At 38.8% G+C, this 16,253-nt stretch overlaps 2 protein-coding genes across 2 annotated transcripts; both read right to left on the bottom strand.

Annotated features, from left to right (window-relative positions):
• Positions 1–211: 211 nt before the first annotated feature.
• On the bottom strand, positions 212–5,628 carry LOC108429609 (olfactory receptor class A-like protein 4). Its single transcript, XM_017701473.1, has 4 exons — positions 5,365–5,628; positions 3,794–4,057; positions 1,967–2,221; positions 212–424 (listed from the first exon to the last, which is right to left on the bottom strand). Exons 1-4 carry the CDS (start codon positions 5,626–5,628, stop codon positions 212–214), a joined length of 996 nt encoding a protein of 331 aa, XP_017556962.1.
• Positions 5,629–10,230: 4,602 nt separating this feature from the next.
• Positions 10,231–14,767, bottom strand: LOC108429608 (olfactory receptor class A-like protein 4). The gene is made up of 4 exons (XM_017701472.1): positions 14,504–14,767; positions 13,365–13,628; positions 12,167–12,421; positions 10,231–10,440 (listed from the first exon to the last, which is right to left on the bottom strand). The coding sequence occupies exons 1-4, from the start codon at positions 14,765–14,767 to the stop codon at positions 10,231–10,233; spliced, it is 993 nt and encodes a 330-aa protein (XP_017556961.1).
• Between the last annotated feature and the right edge of the window lie 1,486 nt (positions 14,768–16,253).

Raw genomic sequence — 16,253 nt, forward strand, 5'->3', positions numbered from 1 at the left:
ACAGTTCTGGATCATTCAAAAAAGGATAAAGCATGTTTGTTCTACTGTATATGCTGGTGGACCAGAAAAAAGTGTTAATTGCCTTAAAACTATGAAATAATGCAAATTAAAGAAGAAACATGATCCCACTGAGTAATAAGTCCTTCAGAAACCTGCAGATCACAAGACAAGAGAGTGCAGCTTGGCAGTAAACTGAGCGTTTAGATGAGTGTCAGTATGAAATGATGGACTTCAACACTGCTCGGAGTCTCCGGTGTCCCACAGCCAGTATAATGGGGGACAAAGCAATAAAGGCGCTATTGGAGAAACGTGCGATAACCAGCAGGTACGCTGATGAGGCACCGCGGTTATAGTTAAAGTAGTTTACTGAGATCACGCTGGCACCCCAGGACATGATGAACAAAAGGATCAGGGCTAGAATCACCTGAGGAGGAGAGAAAAGCGCGAGAATCACTTAAATGGATAAAGGGGTACATATGATACAGATTTCATACATGTGATATAACAAGCTATACGTATAATAGACACACATAGGCGCATTAATATGTACACTTATTCTTTGTCTCCATAAGTGTTTTATGTGATTTTAGTTCATTTTTTATTGATTCTGGTTTGTTTTGGTTATTGTTTTACATTTTGTGTTTTTATTTATTTTATAATCAAGCTTTACTTTTTAGTGACTAGTTTATTTTATAACCATAGTTATTATTCCTATATCACTGTTAGATCTGTCATTGATTTTATTTTTGTAATTTTAACAGTTTCATTGGATTTGATTGATTTTTTACTATTTAATTTACTATGATGATTATTATGCTAAGATTTTTCTCAGCATAAGGTTTTACAGTCAATCTACTTCAATCCTTGATTTCTGTGTTGCCTTTGATTGATTGACTTATTGACTGATTGATTGATTGGTTGATTGATTGAATATCACAATTACTTTTTGCTGTAAATGAGGGATGATCACCCTCATTTGATGACGGACGGACGGACAGATGGACGGATGGATGGATTGATTGATGGAATATCACGTTACTTTTTTATTGTAAATGAGGGATGGTCACCCTCATCTGATGATGGATGGATGGATGGATGGATGGATGGATGGATGGATGGATGGATGGGTTGGTTGGTTGGTTGGTTGGTTGGTTGGTTGATTAATTGATTGATTGATTGAATATCACAATTTTGTTGTAAATGAGGGATGGTCCCCCTCAGCTGATGATGGATGGATGGATGGATGTATAAATTGACTGATTGGTTGGTTGATTGGTTGGTTGGTTGGTTGGTTGGATGCTTGGTTGATTGATTGATTGAATATCACAATTCTGTTGTAAATGAGGGATGGTCCCCCTCAGCTGATGATGGATGGATGGATGGATGTATAAATTGACTGATTGGTTGGTTGGTTGGTTGGTTGGTTGGTTGGTTGGTTGGTTGGTTGGTTGGTTGGTTGGTTGGTTGGTTGGTTGATTGATTGAATATCACAATTCTGTTGTAAATGAGGGATGGTCCCCCTCAGCTGATGATGGATGGATGGATGGATGGATGGATGGATGGATGGATGGATGGATGGATGAATTGACTGATTGGTTGGTTGGTTGGTTGAATATCAGTTACTTGTTGTTGTAAATGAGGGAGGGTCACCATCATTTCATTGATTAATTGATTGATTTTTTGAAAACAAGAAAGTTTTGCACTTTTTGCAAGTTTATGTTTATTTGCATGTATTCTAATGTTAGATGTAGTTTTTACTGTCACAAACACTGTTACTGCTGAGATAAATGGTTCTGAACAGTTTGCTTAGGTGCCTAAGACTTTTGCACAGTCCCGTATGTGTGAGTGTGTTAAGTATGTTGAGCTCAGCCAATCAGATTTTAGAACCAGAACTGCACATTTTGGGGCATGTTTGGTCCATGTTGAATAGACCAAAAGTTAAATGTATGACTGTAAGTGGCCTCACCTTGGCTGCCCGTCTCTCTGCGGGCACCCTGCGTATGACCGGTGCATCCTGGACCTTATTGCTTTTGCTGTGCGCATTTCCATGCGCATACAGTGTGAGCAGTGAGCCCAGGTTGGTGGAGGTCATGAGCAGGATGGGGATGATCTCATGGATCACCATGGAAGCTGTGGCAAAGGCCAGGCCACTGTAAGTGGAGGGGAAATCCCACAGACAGCCCAGCAGTGGACGTGTTGTACTGCTCACCAACATTAACGTCTGTACATAACCAAAGAGAAAGAACAAGTAGTCAGTGAGGAAAGGAGGGTGATTACCACATTATTCTTCCATAAAGTCAATCAAAGCTCTACTAACAAACTACTGAATTGTTCTTAAAGACTGTATGTACTGTCCATTCCCCATTACATACACCCCATAAAGGGAAAATAAGTGTTTTGAATTTAACATGGTTGCTGTCACAAGCATGAACACAATTACATATGGCTACCCATTCAGTCTATGGCTCTTTAGTCCCGTCCATTCACAGTGAAGTGATACAGAATGTTGTTCCTGTTAACAGTCGGTAGAAGAATGATTAGACTGGAAAATGTGGGGGAAGTTATGCTGTTGCTGGCTGTCGGAAAACAAATGCATTATTGCAGCTTCCCAAAGGATCCACACATCCGAAATGAGCAGCTAGTGTTTTATTCTGACATTTCAATGGTAACAGAAAAAAATTGTGGCATTCATTTTAGTCCACACTCCTTTTTGTAGTGCTTCTTGTGGTGTGCCTCATTTCAGTCAACCAATCAGAACAGAGATCATACACTTATATACACTACCTGTCATTTACATTCACCCCTGGGGGCAGTCGTGGGATGGAGGTTAGGGAACCAGCCTTGCCTCCGAAAGGCTGCCGGTTCGATCCCCTGAGCCGACAATATGTGACTGAGGTGTCCTTGAGCAAGGCACCTAACCCCAAACTGCTCCCCCAGTGCTGTGGATAAGGCTGCCCACCGCTCTGAGCAAGTGTGCTCACTGCCTCCTAGTGTGTGTCTTCGCTAGTGTGTATGTGGATGTTTCACAGCATGGATGGGTTAGATTACAGAAGTGAAATTTCCCCATTATGGGACTAATAAGGGTCACTTCATCTTAAAAGTTTGGACACACGATTGTATGATTTTCCGTTTTCTTAAAGTTGTTTCTAAAGCAACTTTAAGTACTCAAATGCTTCTGCATGATTGAGTAACATCTTTAAAAATCATTTTAAACAATGTTTTTTAACAAGTAGATGTTATTTACAACTTTTGTGACATTAAGATATCATCCTGTTTACTATTTGTGTCTTTAATGTGAGAAATGCTATTAGTGGAACGTCTGTCATGTATTTCAGCCAATCAGCAGTGCTGTGAAGAAGGTGGTCTAAATTTTGGTAGAAATACAATATTTCTTATTGAATTGAGTCCATATACACTACTAAATAGTTTTAATGTCTTCATTATTAGTCTATTTAAATCAAAGACACACAGAAAGGTTGGAAATGCTCCAGGAAAAATTAACTATGACTGTTGTTAACACATAACAAATATGCCACCTTTGTAAACAAAATGGTTAAATGAAAATTTAAACACACACTAAACAAAATGTAATATGTATATATTTATAATATGGGCTCTAAGTGAAAACCTGCATGTAAACCTACTGAATTGGATTGTCTAGCCACTCCTCTACACTGCACTATTCATTTTCTACCCTTAATGTAAGCAGGAAGGTCAGCTAGGGTCATTTTTGTGTGTTTTGGAAGGCTACACATCTACAACACCGTTATATCTAAGTCTATTTTGTCCTCACCTCTGTTGCATTCTCTCCGCCATTGGTGGAGTAAACAAAAGCAGGTACTGAGTAGATGAGATTGAAGGTCCAGATGAAACAGAACCCTGTTAGAAGGGCTTTGGGTGGCCCTCGGGTGCCATTCACACTAACAATCGGAGGGACTATCCGTCTTAAAATGTGGAAATGGAAGGCACTGAGGAAGAACGTTGACCAAACATTCACTGAACGAAGCCACACCCATATGCCCATCAGCAGCTGACAACAGTCTTTATTGGGTGACACCTTCAAATGAAAAGAGATCAGAAAGATCATCAGAAGAGGGCATTTAAAGGCAAAGCATGAACTCATATGTTGGTGATAGGCCCTGTTCTTCGTGGACAGAGAAAGATCTTGGTGAACAGAAAAAGGTGAACTTATATTTGTGTTCTAGATCATATATCCGGCGAAGATCTTAAGCCGAGATTAGTGGAAACAAACCGGTTAGGCTGGATGTTGATGTAGCAGCGTACAGAATGGCTTCTCATCATTCACAAAACACATTCAGTACATCAGTAATTAATACACATTAACTGATGCACAGATAATCCACTTTGCATGGAATAATGTGAAGCTTAACCCTGATAAATGCCACCTCAGCACTCATTTTACCCTTTAATTAATCATTATACAGATTCTGCACTTTGCACAGCACTGTTGTTATTAAATTTTGTTCATTTTGTTTATGTAGGAAACCACATTTGTTTATGGTAGTTATTCATTTAATATTAGACTGACATGGTGCATACATTCATGCATGCACTCACTTGTCATCACTGTCATCTTGAAAATGGGAACTTTATAGAAGAAAACAAAGACATTCTGATGAATGCAATTTGATTTAGGTTTGGTGGTTTTGGTCTATTTTAATGCCTTCTTTACTCCACATTTTCAAATGGAATGAACAATTCAATTGAAAAACAAATGGATTGATGTGACTAATTGCTAATAGCTGTGCTGTTCTGAGTGTAATCTGTTGATGGTTGTTAATGGTGTCTATTTGTATAGTTAATTTATCTGCTTAATAGTTGATAATTAGTGCCTAATTACATAATTACAAATGTTGTTTAATCAATTAATGGTGCCTATTAGTAACATAAATTAAGAACATTATCATTTTAGAAATGAATGGCTTGTATTCTAACTAAGGTCATATGTGTGTGTGTGTGTGTGTGTGTGTGTGTGTGTGTGTGTGTGTGTGTGTGTGTGTGTGTGTGTATTATGGCAAGCCAAACAAGAAATATTTAATGAACATTGATATATTTACAATGAATATTGACATATATGGAATGAACATGTTAGTTCAAGTCATCCCATATATATCAATGTTCATTCCATATATATCAAAGTTTTCCTTTAAACTTATGCGGATAATTTAATTTGTAATGACAAATTTTAAATAAAATCAGAAACGTATGCAGAAGCTGTTTCACTAGTGGATTCCAACTTTCGGAGCCCATTGTAATTCACATCTACAGGCTAATCTGTATTTAAAACAATGATGGACATTTTAGTCTATACTTTTACATGCTTCTTCCTCCATCACCCCCTACCTCGAGCCCCAGGTCTGAGACGACCAGCAATATGTTTCTCGTCACAGACACCATCAGGTTGGAAAAGGCCATGTTGACAAGGATCATGTCCGAGCTGCGTCCACCTCCGTGCTCCCGTACGATGTTCTCCCCCACCACAGAGATTACCAAGGCATTTCCCAAAATGCCTAACAGCACCAAGATGAGGTACAAAGCCGTTGGCACTGATGATAACTGCCCTGTTAGGACCTTTTTGATTGGAATAACTGTTCTGTTGGACTCCATTTCTGAAGACGGACTAAATATTAAATCCAATTGAGGTCTGCACTACTATATCTAGTCCTTCTCTCAATGCCAAATTCTGTCCTTGGGTCCTTATCTATCAGATGTTCTTCTTCTCAGATGACAACTTCATATTGACTTTGACCTGATCCCACCTCCATAGAGTGAGTATCACCAATCCTAAGCAGAGCACGGTCTTGTCTCCATGGTTTCCAGTTTAACGCAGGTCAGCAGGCCCAACCTGCTCGTGATCAGGTCCCCAAGCTCTCACCTTGGTTCAATTAGGGTCTTGTGTATGAATGAGATTCCATTACAAATAGTGGCGTCTTTAGGTCGAGGAGCTGAGCGTGCATCCTGTTAGGGAGCGAGGGATTAATTAACTCAGGCTAATTGCAACACACCTAGTTAACAAGCTAATAAATCAACAAACTGTGCGGCTGATATCGTCAGTGAGAGAGAAAGATAGGGGAATGGGATTTTTTTCTGATGACTAGGCTACAAGATTTCTGTACATTTTACATCACCATTGGAACAAACATTGGTGTTTATACAGCCTGGAGGCACCTGGTATACCTGAGCCCAAAGACAAGTTGTAGTAAATATCTAATGCAATAACTACTGTATCTGCATTCTTGTGGAAAGAGTGGATATTCTATCAAATGGATATATCCTCTTTGTTAGGAAGGACAAAGGACAACCATTGTCTAAACCATTGTCGGAATTCTGCCTATTTTTCAAAAATCCTCCAAAATACACTTGGTGAGTGATTTGATGTGAAATGTGCTGTTCTACAGAAAATGACATAGATTTGTTCACAACAGCAGTGATAGAAGCATTTAATACCTTTAAAAGGTGCCTCACAGAAAGCCATTGAACCAGACTACTGAAAATAGCTTACCCAGTGCCATAGCCATTGCTTTACAATAGTTTGGACATAAGCGTTTGGGCTACTATGTACTTTTTAGATCCATTCATGGTGTGAAGGTATATGTAGGGTGTTGTAAGGCAAAATAGTCCCCAGAGAAAACTTATTGTCCTATATTTCACCATTAACCCCCTTAACATTCCAGCTTTATTTCATACAAAGGCTTATTATTCAGTAACTACAGGGACTTCAATGCAAACTAATGGAGCTATTTGTAGGTTGTAGAAGTGTGTAATAAAACTTTGGCTCATGGCTTGTAAGGGGGTTAACAGCATTACATATAAACACTCAGAATACACAGTGGTGGTGCAGTGATAATATTAGAGAGCAAATAAAATGACTAGATTTGCATTATAGACATTGCAACCGCTGGATCCTGTCACCATCAGTTCCTCTACAATGCACTGTTTTATGTGAAAGACCGAATAGCTTCATTTACATCTCAACCATTGAATTATCGATTTCTTCTTTAAGTGAAAACTGCAAATAACATTGCCATTCAGAACAGCCAGTGATCGATCTAGTCTGTCACTCAGACAAATGTACAGCTTTCTGTGGACGGAAGGTAATCTTATGTTGGTCAAACCTTGGAGGTTTTGTCAAGACATAAGCACTTCAGGCTATAACTTTATTAAATAGAAGATGTCATTTTGGTAGAGCTACATATAGACATCTCACATGTTATAAAATATGTAAAAGTCAGTGCAAAACATGTGCAAATGTGCAAAGAAGCCTCATGCCTGCTGCTGCTCAGAACCAAGGAAGTGACCATGAATGCCCAAGGTTTTATTAGTAAGCAAAAAGTAATAAAGCACAATATGCAAATCACTAAGTTAGTTAAACTGATTCCCAGATGCCGTTCCTTTTTTCTTTTTTTTTTATTTGCTTCATTTATTCCTTTATTCATTTCTTTTGCTATGTGTACTCAACTAGTGTAGTGTAAGTAGTGAAGAATCACTGCCTGCTACAAGTCCTGTTTCTGGAGCTCTACACGGTTTAAAGTTCAGCTCCAACCCTAATCAACCCACCACACTGCTAATTAGGTTCTTCAGGAGCACAGTGATGCAGGAGACATGCAGGAGGTCTGAGCTCCAAGAGCAAGAATGATGTCACCTGTTTTAAATGTTTAATATGTAATTTCTCTAGACTGCAGTTACCACCAACAAGTTATACAACTATCACTCAGAGAAAAGCTGAGCTCTACAAACCAGCACGTAAGTAATCTGCACTCTACTTTATCATAGTAAATGCTCCGTGATCTCCTGTATATTGTGATTCCCACTATTTTAGCAGTATTTTTAATATTGATATTTATATACAGTATGTCGCTGTTGTCCGAACAAAATCTTGCATCTCCAAAATGGTAACTTTACAGAAAAAGGAAAAATCCTACTTTACTTTTAATGTAAGTCAATGGAACCAGCCTTTTTTTCCAAGTCATTCTGGTTCATTTCTTTTGGTCCATTTTTAAGAAATGTACAGGCAATGTAAAGGGTAACAGGTGTTTTCAAATTACATCAAAAACTGAAAAACATCAAAAAATTGAGATGCAAGGTTTTGTCCTGACAGCAGCAATATATTGTGTTATATGTGATATTAAAATGATGTACCGATCCAAGACTTGTTAGAAAGTAAGAAAAATATAAAAGCAAAATCATTTGAAAAGGAATTTTTAATTGGAATCTTTTACTTACAAATTTTTTGAGATTCAGGCATCACTCAGAAATGGAATACTTTTCATGATTTTTTAAACAAGAATTTTTTAAAGGGGTTTACTCTCTGAAATTGAACTGAAATTGATTTTTTGGAATAGCAGCAAAGGACCAGAGTGGAATTTAACATTTCAATTTTCACTTCAGATTTATAAAAAAATAAATAATTTAAAAAAGCATTTCACTGTATTTATTGCCACAAAAACACTAACCGGAGTACCTATGAGCAAGTGAGTAAGCAAAAGATGACAGCAGGAAAAATGAGATACAGTCTGAGGAATCCCACAAAAAGGGTTCCACACAAAGGAGTTTTTGCTTGTGCTCCCTAGTTTTAGTGAAAACTGTACTTACTGTAGATTGGACCACTGATATCTTGTGTAAAGACATGTGAAACAATTTTCTGTGCATCCATGTAACATTCATTTTAATTTCTCTTTGCTTACAAAAGTCCAAACATGTCAGGTAGTACATCTGTGCAACCATATATGCTGATTAAGTAAACTAATAAAAAAGGTCATTTAATTATATAAAATTCTGAATAAAATGCTTTGGCATGATTTTATGCTTGCAAACTTTACATTTAAAACCTCATTGCAAAATAAGGCAACTTTTGAAGCACCCAACTCACTGGATAATGTTTGTCTGCAAGTTCTTACTTCAACTGTTAGCAGCACAACTAAAAGGACTTTTATTTTGACATGGTTTCATGAAAGGGGTCAGGGTATGGCCTCATGAAGAAAACTCAAAGTAACTTTTATTGTGAAATGCAAAGGTCAGTAGCCTACATATTTTAGAAAAAATTGTGTTTTTTGTGTCATGGCCATAACTAGTTTTCCATATCAGGTGGTCTGACCTCGGCAGAAACATGAAAATGTGTCATTTTTATAATAATGTTTATCATTTGAAAAAATGTAAGTATAAACCCAAGTAAAAGTACAGAGGTTTCTATGAATGTCTAAGTAGATGTCTGTTTACTTTGAAATTAGTCTGAAAAGTCAGGTGGTACAACCAGATAGGTCAAAACCAGACCAGCACAGTTTTAACAACTGAATAAGGCGATGAAAAGCTTTGGTTACATTAACTGTATTAACAAGATCTAAAATACACATAGATATAAATGCATACATGCAGATAGAAATGGTCATATTTAAAATGTTGTCATTGATCCATGTATAGGATAATGATGCATAAACCTACACAGGATTAGAGGAAATGATGACAACAGATCAGATGTGGATGGAACTCTGCTGAACTATAAAACTCCTATAAAAGATAAACTATAAGATACAAACTCATCCAGCAAGATGGCTAAAATGTTGGCTAATTTTTGCTAACAGTTATTATATCTAGGACAAAACACAAAACACTAATACTAGCTACCCAGTAAAACTGCAGTGAACACATACCTCTAAAATCAGATCTTAGATGATGTTTATGATGAAAATCTAAATATTATTTTTGAGCAAATATACCTGAGGGAACTTTTACGCCTTGTCTACAGGAACTTCTTACCCCAAAGGTTTAACTTTACCACGTGAATTGTAAGCATATACCAATATGTGTATGATCATAACTATGTTCATTTGAGGGGAACTTTAAAAATAAATAAATAAATAAATATTGCATTTATTTCATGCAGTTACTGAATAATTTGCCTTATGATTTGGTCACGTAAATTCAGATGGATAATAAGAGGTTAAGATTTCTTGCCCCTGCATATATTTGTCAGTCCCCAATGTGTGTGTATCTATGAAGGCTATTGTAAATGAATATCCTCACACAACAGCAACACAAAATGACAGAAATGGACATCAGAGGAAATAATATTGCGCTTCTAGAAAGTCCACCTTTGATTTTTTTCCCCAGTTAACTCAGGTTTCAGACATTTTTTAAATACAGCATGGAGGTGTGCTGTTACCACACTGAGACCGAGACCCAATCCCACTACCTGAATACAGTCCATCATGTTTAACATTTGCATTTGAGAATGACGGCTCTGAGTCTCCGGTGTCCCATAGCCAGTATAAAAGGGGACAAAGCTATAAAGCCACTGTTGGTGAAACGTGCCACAACCAGCAAGTATGCAGATGATGGACCACGGTTATAGTTAAAGTAGTTCATGGAGACGACGCTGGCACCCCAGGAGGTGATGAATAAAATGATAAGGGCGAGGATCACCTGTGGAGAATGAAAGTATATATATGATAAGAAGACTTCATTTTTCTATTTTCTATACAGGTGCACAAATTCAAGGGACAGATAAGACATTACATTTGGCATATTCTCACTGCTTTACTTCTGAGTTACCCTCTGAAACTGGAGTATGTACCAATTGCAAAATACATGCAAATACATACATACATACATACAATGGAGAGAGAGAGAGAGACAAGATGTTTTAAATACACTGGATTAATATTGTACTATCACTGCATCTGTTGTGTGGGTGTGGCTAATTTGCATAATTATGAGCCCCTGAGTTTATCTCTATTCCAATACTTAATGCCATTGTTTTATTCAAAGAGTTGCTTGTCAGGTAAGCCATGTGTTTCTTGCTAATCCATGATGATATGGGTTGTAGTTTAGTTATATCTACTGTTATATCTCCATTTACATGCTGACATTGAAAAAACATCAGTCCGTGTCTTAGAGTGGTCTGCGACTGACAGGGTCATGCAGCCACACAAATGTTGGCATGTTGCCCATGTCACCCACTTAAGGTGGGAAAAAGTCAGGAAGATGCACTATATTGTTTTATTATTTCTTTTATATCCAAGGTGCCCGGAATTCAACACTTTGAGTTGTTTGGCCTCCATGGCTCCCAAAAAATGAATATTGAGCTTATTACAAAATTGAAGAACTGTTGTGGTATCCTGCCATCACCGCTGGTGGTGACAGAGTTTTATGTCCCTGCTGCATTAAAAACAATGGTATATCTGGTTTGTTGTAACATGTAAACACAGTATAAGAATGAATGCAATAAACAAGTAATATTGCTCTTTTTTTTGGCTACTGAAGCTTGCATTTACACATTGGCAGTAGGCAGTCGACTGCACGAGTGCATTGGCCTAATGTTGGTGAACGTCATCACTGCCACAAGACTTTCACCACCAGAAGTTCATTTGGCATTTGCATGACTGGCAGATGGCCACACATTGAAAAAGCAGTGGGTCATTAATGTCTAGATATGGTCACTCCTGTAACATTGTTTCTGTCTGTGTCCACGTTTGTTTATCATCACTCATGTCTTGTACCATGTGCTTTTTTTAATGTAGGCCATATGCTTTTGTTCTTGTTTTGGTCTGTGTCTCCTCCCTGGTCCTGCACCCCAGGTCATCTGTCCCACCTATCTGTAGTCTGTAGCCCTACCCTCTCATTACTCCCAGGTGTTTCTTGTTTCCCCTCAGTGTATTTACACCCCTGTATTTGCTCAGGCCTTTTGTCTTGCATTGTTGACGTGACCCCCTCATTTGTAGTTCCCTGTTTAGGGTTTTTAGTCCTGGTCCTCTTGATGGCCAGTCCATCCCCGCCTAAAATGATCTATTCTGCTATGTTTAGCACTTTTTGTCGCCTGAAAGTTTGAATCAAAAGAGCAAATGAACTATCAAAAACTCGGAGGTTTTCATCGCAATAGCAGAACATAAATAGATTCACTGGTGCTATAGCACAATCCACCTAGACCAGGGGTGCTCAATCCTAATTTAACACACCTGAACCAGATAATAAAGCTCTTTAGGGACATTAAAGCCAGGTCAGCTGGATTGGAAATTCTCCAGGGTGGTGGATCTCCAGGACCAGGATTGGGTGCCATTGACCTAGACATACATTCAGTTAAATCATTTAAACTCCAATATTTGGAGCTCCCAACATTTTAGCTGCCTATTTTAAAGCTCTTGGTCCTGACCTTGGCTGCTCGTCTCTCTGCAGGGACTCGGTGCATGATGGGCATGCCCTGACTCTTGTGTGCAGGGTGATGTTTGCTTCCATGTGTGTACAGTGTGATAAGTGAGCCCAGGTTGGTGACGCTCATGAGCAGGATGGGGATGATCTCGTGGATCACCATAGAAGCTGTGGCAAAGGCTAGGCCACTGTAGGTGGAGGGGAAATCCCACAGACAGCCCAGCAATGGACGTGTTGTACTGCTCACTAACATTAATGTCTGCATCGGGGAAGAAGAACATAAACTGAGAGGTGGGATTATGACACTCGCTCACTTTTTTATCACAAAACATGCCAAAGCGTCACGCTCAACATTACTATAAGCCTAACTCCTGGTATTAGTTTTAAATATACTTTTTATCTTATAATCATATTTTATTTACCATGCAGTTGGTTGAAGGATTTTCAGAGACATGATTTTGGATCCATATTGTAGAAAAAAATAGGGTTTGTCATATTTTGGAGACTTGTGGTCTAGATATCAATTTCGAAAGAGCCATATTCTCTGTTGTTCTCCCTTTTTTTCCCAATTTTGGTTTTATGTATCAAAATAGTCATTTATTTGAACCATTTCAATCCTTTAAAATCAGCCTGGTTTTGTTATTGTGCCCAAACCACTGATATATGTAAATAGCATCTGTTCTGATTGGCTGAAACTACACATTTACATACATATTTACAAATTACATGAGGCGCAGCACATTAAAAAGCAGTGCAGGGTGAAGCCTGAACAGAACAGACATCTCTTTTTAAAATATATAGGTCCTTTGAGGATCAGCAACTATCCATTTACTTGCTGACAGCCGTGAACAGCACAACGTTTAATTGTTTTTTCACACCAGCAAATCTGTTACAGACTCAGGAACAACACTCTGCAACACTTGAACAGGAATGGGCATCTAAACTGCTGTAGGCTGAATGGTAAGAGAATATATAAATGTGTTCTTGGTTGTGACATCACAAACATGTTGAATTCAAAATTAAGGTTTTTGCAACTCTATTTCAATTGTATGAACTGGGGGGTGAACTGTGTGTTTCTACTTTAAGTAGAGCAAATGCTTAAATAAAAGGAAGAAAGAGAATTTGATTGTCCATGATATGGGCCCTTTAAGGTATAGTTCATTGTCTGTACTATTGATGCAATACTAGGTTTTCCTCCTTACCTCAGTAGCATTCTTGTCTCCTTTAGTAGAGAACACAAAAGCAGGAATTGAATAGATGAGATTGAGGGACCACAGTAGAACAAAGCCCATCAGCAGAGATCTAGGGGGCCCTCGGGAGCCGTTTAGACTAGCCATAGGAGGGGCCACCCGCCTCAAGGTCTGAAAATGGAATGCACTGACGAAGAACGTTGACCAAACATTGGCACAGCGCAACCACACCCATATGCCCATCAGGATCTGACACCAGTTCATAGAGGGTGACATCTATAACAGACACACAGCATATACCAGCATGAGGACAGGACCAAATTAGAGACAAGTAAACAATAAAACTACTTTATTCTTTGCTACCCTGAAATATACATTATTGCACAAAAGTCAGGGACCCTTTAATTATTCAATTTCTAGTAAAAAGGCCAATAAGGTATTCATTATTAAAATATATTTCTGAGGAGATAAATATTTTATTTCATCTTTGAGGGAAGAGAGGAGAAAATCAAGCTGCTTTAAAAACATCCACAGGTGTTTCTGTCCATCCTTCCACTGTGAGAAGACAACTCAGCGCTATGGGTCTGAAAGGATGTGTAGCTGTTCAAGAAGAACCTTACTGAGAAAAGGAGACGGACACATCAAACAAAGAAGGTGAACAATGGACTGACCACCCCAGAGTCCAGACCTCAACATCACTGAATGTGTTTGAGATAACTTGGTTCAAGAGAAGCAGAAAGTGCAACACTATATGTTGAGTGGTCCTTTGTAGATGATTAATAAACTCTTAACAGATTATCAGTAACACATTAACAACATATTAGTAAAGTAGCCGTAGTGAAGCCTCTGAATACACTGAAGTAAATATCATGTAATGTTCTGTTGATACATTACATACATTAAGTAGATGAATTGTTAATGTGTTACTGCCATTACACAAAACCTAACCATACCAACCTTAACCAAGACCTAATCCTAACCCTAATCCGAAACCTAATCCTCTTATGTTTTTGACATGTTACTGAGAGTCCAGTGAGTGTTTATTTCATCTAAAAAGGACCACTCAAAATAAAGTGTCACCCACCAAACTATCCAAATTATCCCATCCATTTCGCAACCCATTATTTCTCCTTATTCCCATCCCTTCATACCTTGATCCCCAGGTCTGTCAAGACCAGCAATAAGTTCCTCGCCACAGACACCATCAGGTTGGAGAAGGCCATGTTGACCAGAATCATGTCTGAGCTGCGGTACACTTTCTGCTGACGCAGGATGTTCTCCCCCACCACACAGATGACCATGCCATTGCCCAGAATGCCCACCAGCACTAGGATGACATAGCAGACCAGCGGTGTTGACGACAGCAGGCTCCATGCTCCCTTGGCAGCTGTATTTGCCGTTGCATTGACCTCCATATTTGATAACCCTCCTGATAATTGATTGATCTGTCTGTTGCGCACGTCCTTGTGGTCTCACCATAAGAACTCCTTGCATACTTACTTCCATGCACTCATACATTGAGCCATTGGCTTGTCTTGAAAGCTACGTTTGACTCTGCCCACTCGTGACAAAACACACCAACCATCAAATAGTGTTCCAAGAATAAGGCTTCTCCAAATTAGCTTGTCTGGGTGGGATTCCACCAGAGGTCAGACGAAGTGCTGATCTCGCACTCAACAGAGAAACTGGGAATTAATTAACTGTGGGCTAATTGAAACACACCTCGTTAGCAGACTAATTCATTAACAACCCTGTGCTGCTGATATTGTGAGAGTGGAAGGCTGAGGGTGTTTTCACACCTGTAGGATGTTTCAGACAAGCGAGAATGCAGTTGGTGCAGGTGAAGATGACCTGCTTGACCTGCTTTTTCAAGCAGAATCTGTTGTTTATAAGAACAGGTGAGAAACTGAAGGTCACATTTTATTTCATCACCTTTGTAATAACCAGGCAGCTGTTAAAAATCTTAATTCAACATACAAGCTAATCATTATGAGCTGGTGTGCATGAAATACTATATTAATAAACACAGAAAACTGTGAACCTCACATTTGACAATTGGACTCATCCCTCAGATGTGTGTAAGACTGTCAGACCTGGAGGCCTCAGAGTTGCTTTTACTCCAGAGCAACATCTGAAAAAGGAAATCTAGGATTGAGGGAATTGGAGACACTAAAAAATGAAGAGACCACTTTTCATTTATTAAGTTCCCTGACAGAACAGCAAGAAGTACAAGTTATATTAATCAGCTTGCATAAGGAAAAACACTAAATAAAATGAGTGAAGTTTCTCCCGAAGTCTTTCGCCCGAAGACTGTTGGGATAGGCTGCAGCATCCCCCCACGACCCTGACGGAGAAGCGGTTTAGAAAATGGATGGATGGATGGATGGATGGATGGATGGATGGATGGATGGATGGATGGATGGATGGATGGATGGATGGACGGACGGACGGACGGATGGATGGATGGATGGAAGTTTCCAAAACTTATGAAAAATGATTAAAAGCTACAAAGAAAATGGGACTCCTGACAACCCTGAAAGACCTGGTAGTCCACCATAGCTTTCATCATCAGATAAACAGCACTTGAAGCTTTCACCTTTGACAGAAAGGAGAAAATCAAGCTGCTTCAGATCTGAAAAAAACATCCACAAGGGTTTCTGTCTGTCCTTCCACTGTGAGAAGACAATTTAGAGCTATGGGTCTGAAAGGATGCATATCTATCAAGAGGCTTTAACTCAGAAAAAAAACAATGGACAAATCAAGCAAATAACCTGCTGATGTTCTCAAAACAATGGACTGACCACCCCAGAGTCCAGACCTCAGCATCGCTGAAAGTGTCTGGGATTACTTGGATCATGAAAAGCAGATAATGCAACCAATGTCTATGTCTGAACTTTAGAG

Source organism: Pygocentrus nattereri, chromosome 1, assembly GCF_015220715.1.
Source record: "Pygocentrus nattereri isolate fPygNat1 chromosome 1, fPygNat1.pri, whole genome shotgun sequence".
Taxonomy (NCBI): domain Eukaryota; kingdom Metazoa; phylum Chordata; class Actinopteri; order Characiformes; family Serrasalmidae; genus Pygocentrus; species Pygocentrus nattereri.